Source organism: Macrobrachium nipponense, chromosome 10, assembly GCF_015104395.2.
Source record: "Macrobrachium nipponense isolate FS-2020 chromosome 10, ASM1510439v2, whole genome shotgun sequence".
In the NCBI taxonomy this organism is placed as follows: Eukaryota; Metazoa; Arthropoda; class Malacostraca; order Decapoda; family Palaemonidae; genus Macrobrachium; species Macrobrachium nipponense.
Window position 1 is genome coordinate 102,484,071 of NC_087204.1, and position 25,463 is coordinate 102,509,533.

The 25,463-nt window shown below is 38.8% G+C and overlaps 2 protein-coding genes across 17 annotated transcripts in view; both read right to left on the minus strand.

Annotated features, from left to right (window-relative positions):
* Nucleotides 1-24,061, minus strand: part of LOC135223834 (TBC1 domain family member 22B-like) — a 30,698-nt gene extending 6,637 nt beyond the window's left edge. Inside the window, exons 1-6 of one of the 5 annotated variants that reach the window (XM_064262704.1) lie at nt 24,042-24,061; nt 17,593-17,643; nt 17,000-17,050; nt 5,312-5,433; nt 4,786-4,995; nt 2,203-2,277 (exon numbers count right to left, since the gene is read on the minus strand). In XM_064262704.1, coding sequence (XP_064118774.1) covers nt 2,203-2,277; nt 4,786-4,995; nt 5,312-5,433; nt 17,000-17,050; nt 17,593-17,643; nt 24,042-24,046 — 514 coding nt within the window. In that variant the 5' untranslated portion in view covers nt 24,047-24,061. Of the gene's footprint in view, nt 1-2,202; nt 2,278-4,785; nt 4,996-5,311; nt 5,434-16,999; nt 17,051-17,592; nt 17,644-23,143; nt 23,498-24,041 lie in introns of those variants that run through there. The other 4 variants (XM_064262702.1, XM_064262706.1, XM_064262705.1 and 1 more) reach the window with 4 other exon arrangements.
* The window catches only part of LOC135223840 (dedicator of cytokinesis protein 1-like), a 340,518-nt gene that overhangs the window by 156,337 nt on the left and 158,718 nt on the right, over nt 1-25,463 (minus strand). The window lies entirely within an intron of this gene.

A 25,463-nucleotide genomic window follows, 5' to 3' on the forward strand; every position in this document is an offset into this window, starting at 1 on the left:
TTTAGATTAGAATTGCAGATTTCGACCATTTCGGACGAGTTAAATTTGACCGAATGTCAAAATTTTAATATATATTTTTTTATATGCACATATTTCGAAGATGGAAAAAGCTACAACCTTCAATTATTTTTTATTGTATTCTTCATGAAATTGCGCACATTTTGATATATGAAACTCTATAAAAAGGCTAATATGAAAAGGAGCAAATATTAGGATAATGTGATGTACGTATTTCGGAGACTTGCGGCCGCGAATCGGCGCGCGGAGTGAAGGTAAATATATTTTTCAAAATTCACCATAAATCACAATATTGTTTTAGAGACTTCAAATTTGTTTCAAAAATGAAGAAAAAAATGACGGAATATTACTAGGCCGTAAGAGTTTTAGCTTACAATTGCGTTTTTCAACTATTTCGGTAGAGTCAAATTTGACCGAACGTGGTTTTTTTTTGTCTATTATCGTGATTTATATGCAAATATTTCAAAAAAAGAGAAAAGCTACAACCTTCAATCATTTTTAGTTGTATTCTACATGAAATTGCGCACATTTTCATATATAAAACTTTATGTAACAGCTAATTTTAAATGGTGCAAACATTTCGACAATCGCACAAAAAAATTCTGATTTTTTCGGAAGAGTTACAGCGCAAACGTAATGTTTTTTTTCATAAATTCACCATAAATCGAAATATTGTGCTAGAGACTTCCAAGTCGTTGCAAAATGAAGGTAAATGATTGAATATTACTAGAATATAAGAGTTTTAGCTTACAATTGCGTTTTTCGACCATTTCGGTAGTCAAAGTTGACCGAAAGTTGAAATTTTTGCACTTAACGTTATTTATATGAAAATATTTCAAAACTGATAAAAGCTACAGCCATGGGTTGTTTTTTGTTGTATTGTGCATGAAATTGCACACATTTCCATATATAAAACTTTATGTAACGGCAAATTTAAAAGGGTGCAAACATGAGGACAATAGCACGAAAAAATTTATCGGAAGAGTTATCGCACGAACGTAAGGAAAAAGTTTTTTCATAAATTCACCATAAATCGAAATATTGTGCTAGAGACGTCCAATTTGTTGCAAAATGAAGGCAAATGATTGAATATTACTATATATAAGAATTTTAGCTTACAATTGCGTTTTCTCGACATTTCTTGTAGAGCCAAAGTTGACCGAAGGTTGAAATTTTTGCACTTATCGTTATTTATATGGAAATATTTCAAAATTGATAAAAGCTACAATCATGAGTATTTTTTTGTTGTATTTTACATGAAATTGCGCACATTTTCATATATAATACTTCATGTAAAGGATAATTTAAAATGGTGCAAAAATTATGTCAAAGTGACGAAATAATTTCAGAGATGTGTCACTGATACTTTTTAGTGCGATAAGAAAGAAATTCGCGCTTGCGCGCCTGCGTAGCGATTGTAAACAAAACAACGCCTTGATCCGTGAACTCCCAGCATCCCCCAAGGCGCGTGATACAAAAGTTTTCGGCTGGTAGGCCTATAAGTATTTTTGGTTACTGTGGTAGTGTTTAACACTCGCCCCAGTTCTATACCGACACCTTTTATTTAGGTGAGCGAGTCAGAGACTTCTGACATGTCCAATTTAGCAGTTCTCTGGTATCATAGCAATATTTTACTAGAAATAGTGCTAAAGAGGACACATTTCACTGGGCGACACGGCTTCCTCGCCCAGAAATAGATTTTTCCTACGTCAAAATCCCTTTTTTGAGCCGACGTATGATACGTCCAATCGGCATACGGGAGACATTTTGACTCGACGTTTAATACGTCCAATCGGCGTAAGAGGGTTAATCCAGTAATCATTCCATAACAAAAGACGCATCTGAAAATCTTCACAACTGTTAAATTACCCAGGGAGAAAAAGAACGAAAACTGTACAGGATTTCCAAATTTTTATATGTACTTTTCACTTTTGTTAAAACTCTGTGCCAAGTAACTGCATTATTACTGTCAATACATATATTCCAAGCATGCAAAATTCAAAAATCACAATTACAAAACAGCAACGACCACTACACTATTCTCTACGTGGGAGAGAATTTGACTCTTTTGACAGTATGAGGTGATGTGAAAGAGGGACAAAAAGTGTACGTGAACAGGGGAAGAGAGAGATTCAGGTAAGTGTCAACTGGAAGGTGAAGAAGCACGACGTTAAAACTTTTTACCCGAAGCACTGATGACAGGGGTCCTATGAGTTGCTGCAGAAGGATCTAATCTGGACAGAGGAAGCATCCCCTCTACTGTTTGCCGGGAAATGTAACATCCACAGAATCACAATTAGACATGATGGCAGATGCAATGGAAAGGCAAAATGCAACCCATACTCAGTGATGTTAACCCTTACAAGTCATCGTAATCACATTCACAAATTTAAGGATAATATAAAATCTAATATTTGGTTTCTTGTGAAATTTAAATACAGTGCTTTGCAAATGATTAAATTTCAATGCATGAAAATCATGAAAGCTTTACCAATGTTTTAAACTATTTTAGCCTAAACACTTTTAAATTTGATAGCTTACACCATATCCTTATATGAAGGAACAAGAGTTTGGTTTTGAACTTGTGAAAAATCTGTTTTTTTTTTTTTTATCAAATACTATGCAAAGCTCAATTTTTCAATACATAATACAGAATATTGCAGGAGAGTAAGCTTATCTGAAGTGAAGGGTGTGATCATCATAGCATTTCATTTGAAAAAGAGAATACCAACATTTTGCAAATTTAGATAATTCTTGGCTATCCAGATTCAAAAGGCTTAGTAAAAAACTAAATAACTTGAATATTCCTGTTATACCTACTATACCATTTATTTTCAGCTATCATTTGCGCTACTGAAAAAAGTTGATATAAAAATAAAAATATATCAACTAGATGAGATCTTCTGTTCTCTTTAATTACCATCAAAATAATATACTGTATGGTTATAAAATAATAGAGTACGGAGACATCAAATATCTGAGTGAAAACTTTTTAATCCACAACAATTGCACTTCATATCAGAGCCCTAGCAATGTGGAAATGTTTTGATTATTAATTAGTTTGGATAAAATCCTGAATCAAATTTACTAACTTACTCTCATAGGTTGAGCCTGAAGAACTTTTTAATTACAATGAGGAGAGAATATTGGAGAAGAAAAGAGATGAATGTATGGCAGTAAAGTAGAAAAAACGCAAAAACAATGTAAACTAAAGAAAAAAACAACACAACTGGTGGGTGTCTGGACAACGCTTGGATACTTTGGGATGCCCTACAGTGAACCACATACAGCGCACTGCAGGTAAGTTACTTGCATGTGAGCTAACACTCTAACCACTGCAGAGAATGTTATGCTTAAAAAGATACAAAATAAATGGCAACATGATTCCATCTTTACCATATATAATTAAATAATCATACAACACAACCCACTGATTAACTTGTGGCTTTCTTTGCACCCAGGAAGATGGCTAGAATGGAATGATTTTCATAATTCATCTTCATAAGGAACTTCTGAAAGGAGCAGCCCATTTGATATCAAGGTGAAATAAATATATAGAAACTAACTCAATTACTGTCACTATCTTAATTGCACTGTTGCTATGCATCAGAGCTATCTTCAAAGAAGCTCAAAAGAATTTTGCTCGGTTAACAAACTAAATCACAATCAGTGACATTTGTACTGAATGGGGAGTCTCTCTCTAAACTATCTGGTCCTGAAGCTAAGACATTTCCTTTCACTTATATTTCCAGATAATTTAAGGATGTAGTTACAAAAGATGTAATGTGTGAAGGCAAAGGCATACTATAACGATACTGCCATAGATGGAGACTGAGACAAGAGCTTCAGAAAGATTCCATGGACTCTACTTTTGTAAGGAACCTACTGTCATAATATCCACAGACAGCATGAAAAATTACAGTGAAGACAATGTAATGACCTACAGCAGAAAATATAACCAAATCCAAATCTGGCCCAGATAACAAGCCGATGACAGAATCCAAAATAGAAAGAAGGCAGAGAAGTACTGTACAATGAAGTGTACAATGTAGTCTTGGAAACAGCAGCAGCACATTGCAAGATGTGGAAAATTCACACAGTATACAAAACTGACATTTGCTTTGCGAGAAAAAGTAGTCATAACTGAAGGAGAGGAGCTGCTGAAGAAAAACAAAGGGCTGTAATAAAACTCTTGACATTTTTATGTTGTCCAATGTTACAGGATTCATTTGAAAAAAAAAAGAGGAAAATGATTTAATCCAGAGCTTCTTCAACAGTAAACATCCAATCAAACTTGTCAGTAATAATTGTAAGTCCCTCAGTTGCATAGGATGCCATTAATTAAATCTCTGAATTTGTAGCCTCCCAGAAATAAGTTTTAAATTAAGGCAAGAATAAAAAAATAATAACCTAATAAATAGGAGAGAGAGAGAGAGAGAGAGAGAGAGAGAGAGAGAGAGAGAGAGAGAGAGAGAGAGAGAGAGAGAGAAACAATATAATCAATCAGTTGTAAATACAGTGGTCACTGAATTTTCCTATTCATTTTCTGAATCTGTGTCTGCCTTTTCATCTAAGATTATGAATATGGAGATTAATATTTGAACATTTAAAAAATAAGAGGATTTTCTTTCATGACAACCAATGAATGATGTGTGCAAAAAATCAAGAAGTGGAACATTATCTAAAGTAAACTATCATGAGCTGGAAAAGTAGTATAGTAGTAAGTGAATCTGCACTGCATTAGGATCTCACTAGTTGTCACCATACATGATATAACAGCTGTAGAAGTATGGGTGTTGTTGACGGTGCTATGGGAGGTCGTGACGGTTTCGGTGCTCTCTGCTGAAACGAGGGCAGGCGGTATTTGTGTGTGGAGTTCCGCTATAGTGGTAGTATTGGTCCCCAGCTGGCCGGATCGATGACTGTTGATAACACTGAGTGCTGCTGACTGAACCATTCGATTGGATATTTTGACATCTGAAATTGATAATGGTCAAAGACACTGTAAAACATAAGTATAAACCAAACAGTGTACAAAAGAGTAAAATTAGTTTTTTCTTACTAATATATAAATTTTCATAATGAAATGTATTATTTTACTTGAAAATTGTTCAAGATAGCTTATATCTCCTCAACTATTGGCGTGGGGATATACCCTATCTTTACAGTAGGTAGGATTCACCCAAAATAAAAATTTTTCAAACAAATAACACTATATCTACATAACTAAGGATTCCTTTGCAATAAAGTGTCGGCGACATAAGACTTACTTAACATAAACGTGAAATCTAACCTGATATGACACAGAATTCATCATCTCCACAATCCCACGCGTCATTCACAGACTCTTGGTAATCTTGGAAACTATCACCCGACTCTTGCTTTTTTGGTCCGCCATCTTTTCTCGGACTCGACCTGCACAAAACAACGGTAGTGTCAGTGACGAGCTATCAAGTGTCCTTATACACATACGGATAACTGCTCAATAAAAAGAAAAGCTTGAAGGTAGAACACTGGTTATTTGTAAGTAACAATGACAGGCATAGAGCTGTATACTACCATACATCCTTGCATTATTGAGGATGATGAAAACAAAAACACAATCTGCAAAATATTCTGTTGCAAGGGCCCTTTGATATTATCTTACTTGTGTCTTATACATCCCTACCTGAAATAAAAGTTTTCAATTAATGAATAGTAGGAATCAGAACATCACATATTCAGTAGAACTGTTTAGCTTTAACCTTAATTTCACAACTAATGAGCTTAGAAAGCGATATGTCACACATAACTTCAGTATCAGCGTGGTTGTTCGTTAATTGTAAGTACTGGTTGGATATTACTGAAAAGCATTTAGCGTTGAAGAAGACATACCAGTAACTGTTTATTATTATCAGCGTGCTTGCATGTACAGTAGCTTACATCTCAGGCAAGGTGTAATTATTATATTTCTCTACACTTTCAAATATCTGCTGCTGATTCCTGTCATAAGAGACATGCATTAAACCACGACTCGAGTCAACAGACTTGCAAGTTCATTGCTGATCTTGTACGGTTACCAGCTCTTCACATAATTACTATGATCCAGCCTCTGGACACAATCTCTCTCACTCACTTCTTATCCAATATATTCTTCCAACAAAACTCTGGCCATGAGTCTTATCAATCTGGTCAGGTTCTTTCAAAATCTCACAAATTTTTCTTGTCAGTGACAAGTTTCACCTGCATAGAGTAGTACAGAGTATACGTATGTGACAACAATATACATTTACTCTCTACTGATGGGGGGACATTTTGTATTTACCAGAAGTGTAACTATCTCCATTTTTACCATTGCTTTTGTTATACATTTTGGGCCACAAAAATCTCCAACTCCGTCTATATTTTGCAACCCTATGTATTTATTGTCATCCTTTACAGTACACAATAATGAGTTCAATGGTGATTGCTAAGGTCTGAGCTCTTTTGGTTATGCAAGTGGTCAAGATCCCAAGTCCTAGACAGCTTGCCAGTCTCAACACTGCTACTGCTGAGGTTAGGGATCTGGGCATCTGTACAGTTCTGATCCCATGATTCTGTGTTGTTTGCATGTTGGGACTGGAATATAAAATTTAAGCCAAAAACCAAGCACTAGGACCTATGAGGCCATTGAGTACTGAAAAGAAAAACATGAGTAAAGAAGGATTTAAAGGTGTAACAGGAGGAAAATCTTGCCGTTGCATTATGAAGCAATTGATAGGGGAGGGTGGAAAGTAAGATGGAAGAAAGATAAGAAAAGAGGTACAGAAAAAGGAATGAAAGTGGTTGTAACTAGGGGCCAAACGGATGCTGCAAAGAACCTAAGTAATGATTACAGTGCACCGTGTATGGTGCACTGATGGCACTACCCCTCTAAGGGGTGCTGTTGTGGTTGTAGGGCCAGGTATCTGCGTGGTTATAGTAACTAACAACAGAACAGTAATATCCTGGGCTCCTGTGGGCACCTTGCTAGTCTGGGGATAGCTACAGTTGTGGTCCTTAGGTGAACCTGCCCTCTTTCTCTTTCCGGTACCAAATCCAGTGCTTGATCATCCTTTGAGGATGAAGAGGCCACTGGATATTATCATCATTATTACTTTTGTTGGAGAGACCAAGTACTCTTTCATAATGCTTCAATACAGCTCAATACTTGGTTACTCATCATTACCCTTGGCCTATGTCATAATCATAGTAGTTGGGTAATGTCTTGAAGCAAGTCACTGAACCTAGGTTGGAGCAGTGGTGGTGGTGCAATGAGGTTTAAACTAGTCAAGTGTCACAGGTACAACTACATGAGTTCCTCTTGGTAGATGAACAATCACTGCCTCACATAACTAACACCTGAAAGGAGGATGCTGAAAAGTTCTTGGCATAGAGCTGGTCATCCTACTACATCATCAGATATATGGCAGTCCTAACACGTCACAGACACATAAGAATCTTGAGTAGCCTAAAAAGTTGAGGCTATAGATTCCAAAGCAAAAGAAAGGGATATATCAAGGCACACCTCTCTTGACAGATCTAGTATAGGAACAATTCCACTACAAAGTCCAGCCATAGCATGTACAGCAAGTGACGTTGGGAAAGCACACCTGTCTGTGACACCTGCTACACCACTGATGAGGGTCCCTATTTAGTTTAGACACATAGTGAGGCAATTAGTTAACTAATTACTTGTTACATGATAAACCTAAACAGTCTAATACACCAACACCATATATACTGGAAATTCTAAAATAAAAAAAAACATAAAACAAATTGGAACTATCACTAACTGTTGACTTGACAGGGTAGTATTACTCTCAAATCCAACAAGCAGCCACAAAGACTGCTTTTTCAAAATTTGATCTACCTATCATGGAGTTCTTTTTAAGTACTTATCATACAAATAATAATCAAAGTTTGAAGTACGAATAGTGCAATTCAGTGAAATTAAAGAATGTTTATGACCTCATACTATAGTGAATCTGTAATGAAAAATGAAACTTAGGAAATTCTACTAAGCTGTTGACAGTAAGGAAGCCATGAGAAGCAGTGCGTGGATCTTCAACCACACTTCCTCTGTCTGTTACACGAAAGACTGCAATGTCTGGAACATTTGAAGACCAAGAACATGAGCTATATATATAAGTGATGAATTTGTGATTAACAAAAACTTAAAAGAGATACTCAAAATTCTTGAAACCTCAAGGATCTACCTCTCAAGAATCATCATTCAAAAGAGTTTTATATCTACAGTTTGCTTGCTTTCTTTGGCCATCCATGACTGGTTAGGTGTGAGATCATTGCAACACAAACTCTCATACTCTGACAGTAGAAATGATATGCTAACTCATTTTTATCTCTGCTAGACTACACATTCTTATTATCATATTTATCCCAAGCTATACATTGGAGCAAGAAAATCATTCAATACACATCTTTCTCTGTGCAACCAATGTCCCAGTATTGCTGATACAGCAAACAAGACTAGCTAAAAATATAGCTTGAACTTACCACAATGTTTATTCTCAAACCTAAGGAAATATGTATGTTTCATACATAGCAAATACAAAAGGAAATGCATTGACACAAGAAATAATAATACTTGAAGCATATGCGGAGAAATATATACAAAAAAATTTACAGTCGCCAACAGCTACTCAAACATACTATTTAATGAAATGGAACAGTACACTGAACACTACCGCAGAATTACCAATAACCCTAAACAAATATGATGAAGAGTTGCCAAAAAAGATATTACACCATAATATACTTGCCCAAAAGCTGCTTTTCTATACATAAAACCTGCCCAAGTGGCATATCTGTCCTGAGAGCAACAGCTGGCATCGAAGGTGTACTACAACTGCAGGTGTCAAACTCTACTATCAATAATAACATAATGAGGAAGTCAAGTCGACTGTATCACCTGTGTTACTTGATAACTGATGGACAAAAATGAAGATTGGTGATATGGAAAATGAAAAAAGATGAGCACATGGTGTTTTTGAGCATCCATTCTTTAGCAAACTGTCACCCATTGAGTGGTGTGCGTAAGTAGAATGAGTGATTTGTTTATTGTCAGCACGTATGATTTCTTCAATAACTCTCAGTAGTTATTGTTATATCCATAGGTTAAAAGTCTCTGGTAAAGGGGGGAGCTGTGTGGACTGGTTGATTATGAGTACTCCCAACTCGTAAAGAAACCTTTCTGAGGCAATATTCTTAATATGTTTCTCATCCTTATTCGAGCAATCTACATAGATTTCTCACTTTTATATCCTAATTGCTAATTTCCACCATATTTTGCCCAGAACCCTGCCACAGTCACCTAAAAATAAGAGAAGTGTTGATTTTTATCTGTGAAAGCTTCACTTGCTCCAAAATCTTAAACATGCCACATAACATAAGCAAGCCCCACACAAGCACTAATGACCCCCATTTACAGCTTTTCAGCTGTAAAGCTAAATGACCATCTACACAAATTAGTACATATTTGTACAAATGGAATACACCTACGCACATACCGAACAGGATGACAATAATTTGTGAAAATGTGACAGATTCCAGTGGTATAAAAAAAATCAACAGAGATACTAATAAATAAACCTGTGCCATATTTTCTGTGCTACCCAATGGTATAGAAGAGAATAGACAAGTAGAATACAGAATTTAGGCCAAAGGCCAACTGCTGTGACCTATGAGGTCATTCAGTGGTGAAAGGAAAACTGACAGGAAGATCTGAAAGGTGTAACAGGAGGAAAGCCTCAAAGCACTTGCACTATGAAACAATTGTTAGAGAGGGTGGAAAGTCAGACAGAAGAAAGAGAATATGAATGGAGGTACAGTAAAAGGAATGAAAGAGGTTGCGGCTAGGGTCCGAAGGGATGCTGCAAAAATGTTATTGTCATGATACAATAAGTTTTATGCATACTTACCTCGCAGATATATACTTAGCTATAGACTCCGTCGTCCCCGATAGAAATTCGAATTTCGCGGCACACTCTACAGGTAGGTCAGGTGATCTACCGCCCCGCCGCTGGTGGCGGGAATAGGATTCATTCCCGTTTTCTAAGACAGATTTTCTCTTCCACCTGTCTCCTGAGGGGAGGTCGGGTGGGCCATACACCGTATATATCTGCCAGGTAAGTATGCATAAAACTTTATTGTATCATGACAATAACATTTTTATGCATTCAACTTACCTGTCAGATATATACTTAGCTGATTGGCACCTTTGGCGGAGGGTAAGAGACAGCTAATCTACTGAAATAGACAGGAAACAACATATGTTGTAGGTAATAAAATTAAAAACCTTGATTCCTACCTGTGTTAGCGAAAGACTTCATGGCTACTGCCTAGGAGCCCGTATCGCTTCAAGAGCCTCAGCGAGGTAGTGACCTCATGCTAAGAGTTCTTGATGGTCTGTTACAGGGGTCTTACCCACTTACGCTTCAGAACCTTAGGATCTTTGTCAATGGGGTCCTATCCACTTACATGACAAAACACCTTGCCTATTGCATGATCATAGAGCACGACACTAATCCCGATCACCTGATCCTCATTGGGGTTAGTACTAAGATTGAAAGGAGTCATCCCCGAACATCCTTTCAAGCAACCCACAACTCAACAACAATATTAAATTTAATTATTAAGAATATTAAAAACAAATTTAAGGATCAGCGTCTGCTCCATTTCCCAGCATAGTATCCGCTGATACATAAGGTCCAAGAGCGAAACATTTATCGTATGTTATTCTAACATCCTTTAAATAGTGGGATGCAAATACTGAATTGCACCGCCAATAAGTTGCTGCTAAAATGTTTCTCATGGACATATTCTTCGTAAAGAAAGGGGAAGTTGCCACAGCCCGGACTTCGTGAGCTTTCACTCTCAGCAGCTTTAAAGAGTTCTCTTGGCAATTCCTATGAGCTTCGGTAATTACATTTCTGACAAAGAATGCCAGTGCGTTCTTTGACATAGGTCTCTTGGGGTTTCTAACCGAACACCAAAGACCTTGTTGACATCCCTGAAGCTGTGTCTTCTTTTCTAAATAAAATTTTAAGGTCCTGACTGGGCAAAGGGACCGATCCAACTCTCTTCCTACCAGAGAAGAGTGTCCCTTGACTTCGAAACTTCTAGGCCAAGGTTTAGAAGGGTTCTCATTCTTTGCTAGGAAAAGATCCTGGAAAGAAATGACAGCCGAGTCTTTTCTAAATCCCACCCGAGAGTCCAAAGCATGCAATTCACTGATCCTCTTAGCAGTCGCGAGAGCCAACAGGAATATGCATTTGCTAGTAAGATCTCTGAATGAGATTTTATCTATAGGTTCGAACCTGTCCGACATCAAGAACTTTAGGGACAACGTCCAGGTTCCAAACTCGGGGGAATCGACGATCTCAATTTCTTAGTCTCGAAAGACCTGATGAGATCATGAAGATCCTTATTGTTCTCGAGATTCAGCCCTCTGTTTCTAAAAAACAGCTGAGAGCATGCTCCTATATCCCTTGATAGTTGATACGGCCAATTTGGATTCTTCTCTTAAGAAGAGGAGAAAATCCGCGATTTCGGTTACAGAGGTACTGGAAGAGGACAGCTTCTTCGACCTACACCATCTACGGAAAACTTCCCACTTCGATGGTAGACCCGCAGGGTAGAGGCTCAGCGGGCTCTAGCAATTGAAGTTGCCACTTCCTTTGAAAAGCCTCTCGCTCTGACCAGTCTTTCGATAGTCGAAAGGCAGTCAGGGAGAGACTTTGGATGTTTTTGTGGAACCTCTCAAAGTGGGTTGTCTGAGCAGATCTGTCCTGTCTGGTAGAGATCTGGGGAAGTCCACCGTCCATTCCAGTACCTCTGTGAACCAGATTCGGGAAGGCCAAAAGGGAGCAATTAGAGTCATTCTCATTCCCTCCGATGCCACAAATTTCCTTACTACTTCCCCCAGCAATTTGAATGGGGAAAGGCGTATGCGTCTATGCCTGACCATCCATGAGGAAGCATCGATCGCTGTGGCTCTGGGATCTTCTAGCGAGCAGAAGTTGTCTATTTTCCTGGAGAGGAACGTGGCAAACAGGTCGATCTGGGGTCTCCCCCAGAGTGACCATATTTGTCTGCAGACTCCTGAGTGGAGCATCCACTCTGTCGGGAGAACCTGGTTCTTCTGCTCAACCTGTCTGCCCTTAGGTTTTTACTCCTTGGACAAACCTACCTGTACGCAGAATAATGCCCCGTTCCTCTGTCCCAGGTTAATAGAGCTCTCGCTATTTCGTTCAGAGAGAAAGAGTGAGTGCCCCCTTGATTCCGGATGTAAGCCAGAGCTGTGGTGTTGTCGGAATTGACTTGAACTACCACCCCTCTGACTTCCGCTTCGAAGTATTCCAGGGCTAGATGAATTGCCAGGAGTTCCTTCGCATTGATGTGCAGAGTAGTTTGTTGTCTGGTCCAAATACCAGCTACTTCCTTTGGACCCAGTGTTGCTCCCCAACCTGTTTTCCGAGGCATCGGAAAACAACACTCAGTGAGGGTTCCGAATCAAGAGGGACACCCTTTGTTCCTTGTTAATGGGGTTAACCACCACTTTAGGTCGGATTTATCCCCTGTTGGATGGGAAAAAAACGTCTGACAAGTCTCCTGTCTTTTGACTCCACATCCTCTTTAGATAAAATTGCAGAGGTCTAAGATTTAATCTTCCCAGGGAAATGAACTGCTCTAACGAGGAAAGGGTCCCACAGACTGAGCCATTCCCTCGCCGAGGTCCGTTCTTTTCCCTAAGAAGTTTCGAGATCTTTTCTAAGCCTCGAGTAATTCTGTCTTGAGATGGAAACGCCCGAAAACCCCGAGAATCCATCTGTATCCCCAGATAGACTATGTTCTGTCTGGGGATCAATTGTGATTTCTCGAGGTTCACGAGCAGTCCCAGAGATTTTGTCAAGTTCAAAGTCTTCTCCAAGTCCTTCAAGCACTGAATTTCCGATTTTGCTCTTATTAGCCAATCGTCCAGATAAAGGGATATATTTATCCCCTCTAGATGTAGCCATCTCGCAACATTCAATCCATTAGGCCTCGTTTGAACCCACTTGAGGGGCCGTAGAAAGGCCGAAGCATCGGGCCTCTGAATTGGTATACTTTCCCCTGGCATCATGAATCGGAGATATATCTTCGATGATGGATGCAGGGGGACATGAAAGTATGCATCTTGTAGATCTAAGGAGACCATCCAATCTCCTGGACGAAGAGCCGCCAGAACCGATTTTGATGTTTCCATAGAGAACTTTGTGTTCTCCACAAATCGGTTCAATGCGCTCACATCCAGGACCGGTCTCCACCCTCCCGAGGATTTCGGAACCAGAAAAAGACGGTTGTAGAATCCTCGGGAATGCGGATCCCGAACCACTTCGATGGCCTCCTTTTGCAACATCTGTTCTACCAGTTGCAATAATGCATTCTTTCTTGGCAGGGTCCCTGTATTGGGCTGACAGTTCCCTCGGGTTCGTAGTCAAGGGAGGTCTGTCTCGAAAGGGGATCATATATCCCTTTGTTACCACGGAAAGGGACCAAATTTCTGCCTGTCTCCGAGTCCATTCTTCGGAAAATCTCCGAAGTCTGGCTCCTACCGGTGCTTGAAGGACTGTTGTCTCATTTAGCTCTCTTGATAGGTCTGAAGGAAGACCTACCTACTCTTCTGCACTCCTCTTCTTCCTTAAAAGAGGGTCTGGCCGAGGAGCTCCCTCGAAAGGGCTGTTGAGGAGCCCGATTCTCTCTCTTAATAGGACCCGAAGTCCTCGATTTCTTTGAGATGGGCCAAGAGATCTTGTGTGGCCTTTCTGTCAAAGAATGAGAAATATCTTTCACTAGATTTGAAGGAAACAATTGGTCCGACAGAGGAGCATACAGAAAAGATGACCTCTGAGTAGGAGTAAACTGCTTTCGTCAGAAAAGAGCTAAATAAGACCCTCTTCTTCAGAATACCAGTTCCAAACAGAGAGGCCACCTCTCCTGATCCATCCTGAACCGCCTTGTCCATACAGGAAAAGAAAACACTATGAAGAACTTCTGGACTAAGAGATTCATTCTCTTGTGTCTTTTTGGCCAACACCCCAAGGGACCAGTCTAAGAAGTTAAAAACTTCTAAGACATTAAACAATCCCTTGAGGAGATGGTCCATCTCCGAAGTCCCCCATGTGATCTTTGCTGATGACAAGGCTTGTCTCCTAGACGAATCTACCAGATTCGAAAAATCTGCTTCGGCAGTGGACGGGAGAGCTAGACCCCGTGGTTTGCCCGTCTCGTACCAAATTCCCTTCTTTCCTGATAGTCTGGAAGGAGGGCAGGTAAAGACTGTCTTCCCCGCCTTCTCCTTGGATTCCAACCAATTTCCTACGAATCGGAGAGCCTTGTTCATGGAAATGGTTGGCTTCATTTTAATAAAAGATGATTGTTTCGGGACCTTCGTGCTTGTAAATAAGGACCTTGGAGAAGGAGGAGCAGTCGGGCTTAAAGAGTCCCCAAACTCTTGAAGTAAGAGGGCTGCCAGCGTCTTGTAATCTGACAAACCCGGAGCCGAGTGGTCTTCAGAGTCCGAAATCTCTTCCAAATCCAATTCCGAAGAGGACTGTTTATTTCCAGCAGGAGACTGGCCTCTTGCAACATCCACCCCACTCTCGCAAGAACGACGACCGCCTGTGCGATAACTTGCGTCCCTACGAGAGATAGGTTGATCCTGCAAAACGACCTTATCCTTCTCCTGGCAAGAGCGATGGCCGCTTGTGCGACACCTTTCTCTCCTGTCAGACGAAGGATGTCCTCTCCTATCGCTTTCTCCGGAACCACCTATGTCTTGACAAGGGCTACGGCCGCCTGTGCGACAACTAGAGTCCCTGTCAGGTAAAGGTTTATCCTTCCGAAAGCTAAACAAATCCTCTTGGCTTAATTGTCTTTTGGAAGAAGTCCGTCTCTTATCTGTCACTTGTGGCTCATTGCGCCGGGTTGGCACTCGTGATTCCTTGCGCCAAGCTGGCGCTTCTGGCGTATTTCGGCAGGGTGGCGCTTCTAGCGCATCTGGCGCCTCTGGTGCTTCTGGCGCATTTCGCCAGGCTGGCGCTTCTGGCGCATCTGGCTCCTCTGGCGCTTCTGGCGCATTTCGCCAGGCTGGCGCTTCTGGCGCATATGGCGCATCTGGCTCCTCTGGCGCTTCTGGCGCATTTCGCCAGGCTGGCGCTCCTGGCGCATATGGCGCATCTGACGCTTCTGGCTCTTCTGACTCGTTCTCAAACGCATCTGGCGCATTGCGCCAGGTTGGAACTTTTGGCGCATTCTTCATACTCCTCTGAGTATAAGCCGAAACTTTCGTTTCTTCTTTCCTTCCCTTCGTCTTCTTTATAGGAAGGAAAGAGTCCTTTCTTCTAGGAGTCTCCTTAGTAAGAACTCCTACTAATGCCGAAAGTTGCTCCTGCACATTTAGGAGAATTTTCGCAGTCGCATTCTCTTTCTCCTTCCCTGATTCAGGTGAGGGAGGTCTAGAAGCGGAAGGAACCTCCGATTTCCGTTTAGGAACCAATCTCCTTTTCTTCTTCTCACAAGGTGATAGATCGGAGAAAAGCTCAGGGCTTGAATCCAAAGTTGGAGCCTTCCAACTTCTAAATTTAAGGGGCGTGACAGCTTCATCAGAACTCCAGCCCCTTACACTCGGTGAAGAAGCTGACGAAGAAAAACACTTCTTTAGGATGCTTTTTCGATAGCGATCCTTGGCAGTTCGGGTCGTCACAGAATCTGCAGAGGGGACGCCTGATCGGTGGGGATTCTCCGTAACCTCCGTAAGGCTTTTGACATTCCTTCTCCTCTGGGCCTGTGAGCTTGGAAGAGGTCTAGGCCTGGGAGCGAGACAGAGCCGATCAGACTCACCCTCCACTGCACTAGGGACACTTAATTCATTATCACTGTGCTTACCTTTCAACGTCAGCATTTTGAACGTTCCATCCTTTGTAGTGCAGCTTTAAGACTGCAATTTCCGTTGCCGGATTTGCAGTCTTAGTACTAGAGGAAGAAGATACAGGTTTAGGGTTAGGTGTTAATTTAATAGGCTCGTTAGAGCGAGACCTACTTACGCTTCTGGAGGAAGCCTTCCTAGCCCTATCCATATCTAATTTCCTTAAATATGAATTTAAATTCTTCCATTCTTCCTCATTCATATTTACACATTCGTCACAGGTGTTAGAAATTGAACATTCATTCCTTCTACACCCCTTACAAACTGTGTGAGGGTCTACCGAAGCTTTCGGTAGCCTCACCATGCATCCCTCATTTACACACTGTCTTCTAACCGTAAAGCTAGAATCCGACATCATGAGAAATATCCAAAACCAAGTCCAAAAAACAGTCCACGAAAGAGTATGCCAAACCAAAGATCCAATACGTCACCAAAATAACCGGCTTAGAAGATCAATAGCGATGAAAAAACACGAAAATCAAATCAGGAGTAACAACAACAATGTTGCTGTCACGGCCGATAGAGAAAATCTGTCTTAGAAAACGGGAATGATTCCTATTCCCGCCACCAGTGGCGGGGCGGTAGATCACCTGACCTACCTGTAGTGTGCGCCACGAAATTCGAATTTCTATCGGGGACGACGGAGTCTATAGCTAAGTATATATCTGACAGGTAAGTTGAATGCATAAAACCCTTAAGTAATGCCTACAGTGCACCATGTGAGGTGCACTGATGGCACTACCACCCTGCAGGATGCTACCCTGTAAAATCACCTAGGGTAAAGATCAACCACAGAAATACTAAAGATGAATGGGTGTCACATAGCCTAAGGGGTTCATGTTGACTATTAATCATGGCATGTAGTAGCCTCCTACAGAATCGCCCTCACCAACTTTCAAAGCAACTATGTACATTATTTTAAAATCATATGATGAATAATGCGTCTCCCAAGATGCAATAAAATCTGTGCCAGTCAAAACATGATTCATTTCTGACCTTTCTTGATTACGATACTGCCACTGCACTACATCTCCCAGCAGGTTCACGCTAGATGGTGAAAGTGAAGAGAATCTGTATCAGATGTAGAATAGGGAGTGTATATAAAAAAAAAACAATAAACTCAAGGCCCCTGCTCTTACTGTGCGGTAAGCATTATTACCCTACTTATTTCATAATAAGAATAAACAGCAGCAGCAATATTCATATTAACTAAGATAAAAAGTCCCTCTACAGAATAGTGTACGTCATCTGAAAACTCTGAAAAACAAAAGGGTTACACTAGACCTACAGTACAGAAATATGCATAGTAAATACTTTTAAAATAACCCTCAAGTATAGAATAATGTATACTACTTCTTTTAGACTCAATTACAAAATAATGAATACTATTTTTAAGACTAGACCTAAAGTACAAACTAATGCAGTACTATACTTCTTTAAGTGTATTGGTTTTTTTGAAGTTGGGCAGTGCTACAAATCGTACGCAGAGCAATTCTATTTATCTGTGTATGCAAGGTAAATGTTAAAGATGATTCCTTTGGACACTTACAATTAACAGAAACCCTGGATTTAAGACAAAACTGTCTTACCTGGGAGAACGGGTGATGGGAGGATGCATGGCACCATAAACAGCTCGCATGCTGTAAAGATAATAAATTTTTTATATTCACCAGCATAAATAAAGCATAAGAATGCTCTTGAACTACTGAAATCATTCACAAACTGTAAATACTACAAAAGATATGCATTGTTATAGTCTCAAGTTTAAAAACATGGTGTACCTAGTAAATCCCTTCACTTTATTGATCTTCGAATTTTGATAACTTGATGCAGCTTGATAACCAAACCAAATTCAGTGCAAACTATTAGACATCCACTGTCAGTGTCCATTATGCCACATTTTGGCTAATGCATGATGGTTTACAGTAGCGTGAAGAACCCTGACACATTTTCATGAACGCTGCATGAAATAGAACATATTACATGGCTTTCTCTTTGAATGTTTGAGCAGAACAATTAATCTATTAGTCGAAACTGTATCATCACAAAAAACGTTTTTATGTAATCTGGCAGAACAGATAAAACATTGAAATTAAAATGACAAAATCATGGTTTGGTTAAAATGTTTAAAGAATGCTGTATAGTAAAAAATATCATGGACCTTAGTGTCACAAGTTTTTTTTTTGAGAAATGCAACTAAAATTTCTTGAATATCACTGAGTTTTCTGATCTTTTCATTCTCAGGACAAGTTTCTTTACTGTTCTGGATGCCACATTTTCAAAAGTCCTTCTTGCTTTAACATTACGCCAGTTTAGTACAATTAGATTGGGTGTGATCATATCACATGGAGATTTATCTACAGTAATTATATTGGACACCTTTTTAAAAAGGCCTTCTGCCTTCTAAGTAAGGAATTCAGTAGAATATTATCTTATTTACATGAGCATACGTTTGTGACTAATTATATGCCAGAAGATCCTGCCTTCTTTAATAAGTAATTCAATAGACTATTACAGTATACTAATTTTATTTACATGGGCAATCTTTTGCAAATTTTGGTAATCTAAGCAATTTCCAAACCCAGTTAGCCTATGGGTATTTCATTCATGAGAAACTGCATTTCTTAGAATGGGTAGAAGGTTTCTAAATTTCACTATTCTATATAGCAGCAACATCTGGCATATTAAGGAATGCTCTCCAATTAATACTGTATAGTATCGTAGTTTGGTATTTCATGCTTTGATATCACAGTTTTGAGTGTTTATTTTTAACCTTATCGTCAATTATATGCCAGAAGATCCTGCCTTCTTTAATAAGTAATTCAATAGACTATTACAGTATACTAATTTTATTTACATGGGCAATCTTTTGCAAATTTGTAATCTAAGCCAAAATTTCCAAACCCAATTAGCCTATGGGTATTTCATTCATGAGAACTGCATTTCTTAGATGGTAGAGTTCTATTTCACTATTCTATATAGCACAACATCTGGCATATTAGGATGCTCTCCAATTAATACATGTCTACAGTATCACGTACAGTATTAGGTTTTCATGCTTTGATATCACAGTTTTGAGTGTTTATTTTTAACCTTATCGTCAATTCAAGTTTAACCTAATTATAGCTTGCTTTTGATAAAGATATTTTTCACCATTGCCTATGAGGTAAAACATTGCAACATCTGCAAAATAATTCATATTTTTCTTGTTTACAACAAGCTCAGATTAGTACTATACGTACTAAATATAAACTCTCAGAACACTGCCTTGAGGTAATTTCTTCAAAAGCTTTTGGCCATGGATTATCATTTTCAAGTCTGTACTTCAAGAGTTCTACAGGGCAAATAACTTAACACAATTCAAGTACTGCATGCCATCTACATCCCCTACTCTTTCTGAGGTCCTTTATAAAACACAGCTCTAAGATCCAGTAGTATTTTCATTACAAATTTACTATTTTGTACTATTTCAATTTAATGAATCATGCAGAACAAAGTAATGCATTGACTTATTCATGAATTATTGAAGGTAACAAACGCTTCATTCTTAGACAGGGAGTCAAGAGAGATGATAATCTTTCAATGACTTCAACCTCGCAATGCCTGTTACTATACCAGCTTTGCCAACTTGATTTAACTATTAGTCTTCTCTCTTTCACAGAAATAATAGGACATGGCTTGATGCAAAATAGTAAACCAGTCATAACCGTTTTAACAATATAACATTAACGTTGGAATTGGGATACAATTTAGGCCGAAGGTTTTAAAGGTGCAACAGGAGGAAAATCTCACAGTCGCACTATGGAGCAACTGTTAGGAGAGGGTGGAAAGTAAGATGGGAAAAAAGAGAATATGAACAGAGGTACAGTGTAAGGGTTGAAAGGGGTTGTAGCTAGGGGCCTTAGGATGCTGCAAAGATCCTCAAGTAATGCCTACAGTGTACAGCGTGAGGTGCACTGATGGCACTAACCCCCTATGGGGATACTAAGGCCACACTGGTGATGCATAATACTAAAAATGTATATTTTCCCAATAAACTTTGTCCAAGATACAATTAAAAGGAAAATTCCTCAAGAAAAAGACACCCAACCATGACAGCATCAATATGTAAACGTTTATGTGGTAAGCTTATCAGATAGGCTATCTTACATTTTTTTAAACAAAAATGAATAGAACGATACTGTTTTATAAACACAATGGAGCAGTTTTATGATAAAGAGATAAATGACTTCTATCTTCATGTCCTCTCCTACTAAGTTAGGAATGTTATGTTTATCACATTCTGAGTAGGGGTGTCTCAACAAGGATCTGCTATAGATATAAATAAAATTTATCCTATTTTTGTCCAATATCATGCTAGATATACAAAAGCAAATTTCCTAAAACTATCAATTGGTTATCATGGTATAAAGGGAAAACAAACAAACAAGTTGCCTCAGTAAACACAATGCTAACCAACCTCCTGAAAGCTTCCTCCTCAAAGGCAACTGTGTCAAATAAAAGTCTGTAAAAGTAGCCCTTGATGTACCCTGGTGTAGCACATATGTACGTATCTACAACTACTAGTATACTATTATAATGGGAACAATATCTTACATGGTTAACAGAATGGAACAATTCAGAGTGCTTGTGGGTGTGAAAACGTACAACTAGTTCTACTGTTTTATATATATATACAACTGACCCCTGATACTCATGGACTCACAATTCGCAGATTTTCCTATGGACTGCATATAACCATTATTTGTGGAAAATTCTATTCATGGTATTAGAGAAATATTTACAAACTGCTCCATCTTCATATCAGTTTTGTGACTAAATGCATTTTATGTGATAAAACTATTACAATACTCAGAGATTAGCAATTTTATAGTTTTTTTAAAGTGTTTTAACTATCAAAATAGGTAGTTCTATGTGTTTTTAGAGGGGTTTTAAGTATTTGCTTATTTTAACTATTCACGGGGGGCGGGGCCGGGTGTGGTACCCATCCCCCATGAATACAGGGGGTCTACTGTAAACATTCCAACGTGTGACAAATTATTTTCTTTCATACATATATACATATGTTACCAGCCTCTACTGTCTCCGGTGCTGGGCAACAGACACTTAAGTTTGTGAATGGTAATATATGTAGATAGGCCGAATGAAAATAAAATTTGGGCTAAAGGCCAAGCGCTGAGACCTGTGAGGTCATTTAGTGTTGACAAGGAAACTGACAGTAAAATGGTTACAAAGATGTAACAGCAGGAAAACCTTTCAGTTGCATAATAATTAGGAGAGGGTGAAAAGTAAGATGGAAGAAAGAGGATATGAATTAAAGTACAGCAAAAGGAATGAAAGCGGTTGCAGTTAGGGGCTGAAGGGATGCTGCAAAGTACCTTTAAGTTATACCTACAGTGCACTGCATGAGGTGCACTGATGGCACTAACCACTACCGGAATAGGATACAACAAGGTAAGAGTGTGAGCAAGTGCTCTTTTCGCTAAGTTTACAGTGCTAGTCAAAGATGTAAAAAACAAAACCAAACAGGCACTATAGAATCTACAAATCCCTCCTACATAAGTGTGCACATATTGATAACTAGTACTTGTTACAAACTTGCCCCTAAATTTCCCAAAGGAAGATAAGATGCATCAGTCATTACTTGATCAATGATGCTAGTTACTTTCATGGTGGTCAGAAATTAATTTCTGACAAAGCTTCTTTAAAAGCTTGTGTTATCATAAGGAGTTTCTACCAAAAAATGGGTAAATTTTTACTTTAAAACCACAACCAATCCTATGGGTCCCATGCTAAGTTCAAATATAAGCCCAACAGGAATACAAGTTTAAAGCATGAATGGCAGAAAACATCTTGGACTCATGAGCGCAGCATAAAAACTCCGATATTAAGTTGTGGCATTAAGTATAAAATAACAACTTGAAAAGTAGGTTTCATATAAACATTCATATTATATTAACCTACTGATTCCTTGACACCATTATTTTTACATAAGCTTTTCCACTATAGGGTTAGATAACATAATGAGGACTGACGTAATCTAGCATGTTACTTGGTATAAGACAAACGGTATAACTGAAGACAGCTACAGTGGTGTGGTTCCTCCCAGTCAGCAACTTTAATGATTACTGCCTTTTGCTTATGTTTTTGTCATGTTTATGCCTTTGTTTGTCATAACAATATTTTCCACTCTTGTATTGTATTTACGTTTTTACATTCACCTCCATGTGGTTATTACTAAACACAGCACCTATTTTACGCACAGTAGTATTCTTCAGTTTTACCACAAACTAAAAATTGGATAAAGGAAAGTGCTTGCGGGGGCATAAAATAGGCAGATCTTTATTTTGGCCTACTATAGTTCTGGAAGACTGACTAAAGCTACCAAAGCTTAACCTGCTGTAAGCTTAGGCAGTCTGGCTTATAAGATGGCACATTAGACTGGGCTAGTCTAACCTAACCCATCCAAATGAAGAAAGTGCAGAGCTTAGATTGTATGGCCAGAGTACATTCATCCTTTAGCAGAGTATATTGGCCAGCAGTTACCCTACTCCTTCAACGAGGCCTAAGGTGAGGTCTGACCTTATGGCAAGGAACGGAATGAGGAATTTAGGTCAACGGCCAAAGCGCTGGGACCTACCATGAGGTCATTTAGCACTGAAAGGAAAGGTTTGAAAGGTGCAACAGGAAGAAAACCTAATGAAACAATTGTCAGGAGAGGGTTCAGGAACGTAGGAAGGAAGAGAGAGAATACGAACCGACGTACAATTACATGGAACGAAAGCGTTGCAGCTAGTAGAGGGCGAAGGAATGCTGCAAAGAACCTTAAAGTAATCCTTACAGTGCACTTCGTGAGGTGCACTGAAGGCAATAAAACCTCCTACGGAGAACCGTAGGGTAAGGGTCTTAAAAGACTGGGGAAGTTAGACTAGTGAGAAACTGACCAATGGGTCTGTGACCCCCCAAAAATGCTGTAAGACACCTGCAAATACTGTAGGTCACCTCTGCTAAGCAAAGGGTCACCAGGTCATCACAGGTCATGCTGACCGAATATCGCCAGCTACAGATTTACTAGTAGGTAGTAGCTATACCTAGGTAGGTAGCTAACCCTAAGTAAGGTATAGGAAGGAACTGCATTACCTGCCAGGCACCGATTTACTGTTTTTCTTCCAAAAGTTTTTCCCATTGTGTGGATCTACTGACTGCATTTTATGCAGCTAAGTGATGGAAGCACAGCCACTGCTTGTTAGTAACAAGGAAATTCACAATAACCAAATCTTCATGTTTGCCAACACAATAACAGACTGATGACACTTTTCATCACAGCTGATAGAACCCTTCCACGGAAGATCTTGACGCAAGGTTTAAAACACAACCCCTGTGCGGGATGTTTATATCGATATAATAACTAAATAATTCATTATTTTCCAGCTAGTATGGCTATATCCGAGAATAAATTCCTATAAAGAAAAACAACTTATTCTATCCCCTTCCCCAATCTTGGTAGAGCGTCCCCTGCAGAGAGTGCAATGTCGTACATTAACATCCCGAAGACTTTTTTTTAACACTTTCTAATCTGTCAGTAAACGAATAAAATAGAAAACCGCCGCTTTCTCCATTTCTGGCAATTTCAATCGTAATTTAAACGTTTTAAAAATTAGAAAAATATGGGTTAATATTTTTTGTTGGCGAAGACGGCACGAGTGTCACAAATCCTATACGGAAGTGTCATAAGCCGTTCCATATGTCAAAGCCTGATGTAAACACACACGAACCTCCTCACCGCCGCCGCCACCACCACCGTATTAGAGCGTGGTTAATGCTCATAACCGTTATGATTACTATTCACTTCTATGAGACTCCAGTTTTAAAATAAATAGATATTTCTAAGATATGAAAAAGTTGATGACAAGACCGCGACTCCAGAGATAATTAGACGAGCATTGTACCGTAACTTCAAGGATACATGCATACTCCGTCGGAAGTCACAAGACTGTTTTTTTTTTTTTGCAAGCAAATCTAGTTGTATAATATATACCTCATCGCAGACGTTAAAACGAGAACGCCAACACAGATAAAAAGTGACAGGACACTAAAAATAAATCATCAAAGCTCAATATGGAAGCACAAACAAGCACAGTTACTCAAGAGAACATAGTAATGTGCGTGGTGCGTGATGTATATCCGCACTTGCTATTTTTTTTTATTTTTTTTCTTCTTTTTTTTTTACACGAATGTTTCCTAAGTAGGACCGCAGTGGGGATATGGATTGAAGGTGCAAAGGCATGAACATCACCCGCATTTGAGAGGAGTCGAGGAAAGTCGATAGAATGTCATCGTACTTCCCGTTTAATGAATGCGGTGGCAGACGCACATTCGCGCAGACATGAGAAACGAGTTAATGGGGAGCGGAGTTGACTACAAGGTAGAAGAAGTCAAGGAAACGGAGAGAGAGAGAGAGAGAGAGAGAGAGAGAGAGAGAGAGAGAGAGAGAGAGAGATTTACAGTAATAAGGAGGAAGAAGGGGTGGCCATTCAGATTACGGCTGTACTAGGCCTATAGTTATAGTAAGTATTTACAGTAAAATAAAATAAATGTTCAAAGTTGATATGAAATCTCTCTCTCTCTCTCTCTCTCTCTCTCTCTCTCTCTCTCTCTCTATCTCTCTCTCTCTAGTATGATATACATATATATATATATATATATAATATAGATATATAGATATATATATATACTATATATATTATATATATATATATTTATATATTTATCTATATATTAGGATATATATATTATATATATATATATATATAATATATTATATATTATTATAGATATTATATTATAGTATAATATATTACTATATATAGATATATATATATATCTTATAAATACATATATATATATATATATACTATATGATCTTTATCGATATATTGGTATATATTATACAGTAGGTCACGAAGTAAGACGTGGAAATAATCCATAAATAAAGGTATCTTGCCACGAGGGAAAATAAACAACGGAGTATCCGCGAGATCTTTCGACGTTCAAACGTCCTTTACTTAGCAGATGAACATGAGGAAATGACAATACACGAAAGGTCGTATAACTGACAGATAGGGATTATAAAAAGATTAGTACCTAGAATCCGACACACCTGGAAGAGGAGTAACCTTCCCAAACAAGCATAAACATGGGTACAATTTTAAAAGATTAAGTCAAATCTGCTCAGACACAAGGACAAGACAATTAAAGGATTATTATAGGTGACAGATATTCAGAACTTTGGTTAACAAAAACATATTCACAATACATATTAAACATACATATACAACGAAGATATCTCTAAGGCAACTAATTTTTATTTAAGTCTGTAATTATATCTTTGAGGTCATTCTTAAACATGTTACAAATACAAGGGTCTAAATGAAACAGGCCACGAATAATATTAAAATTA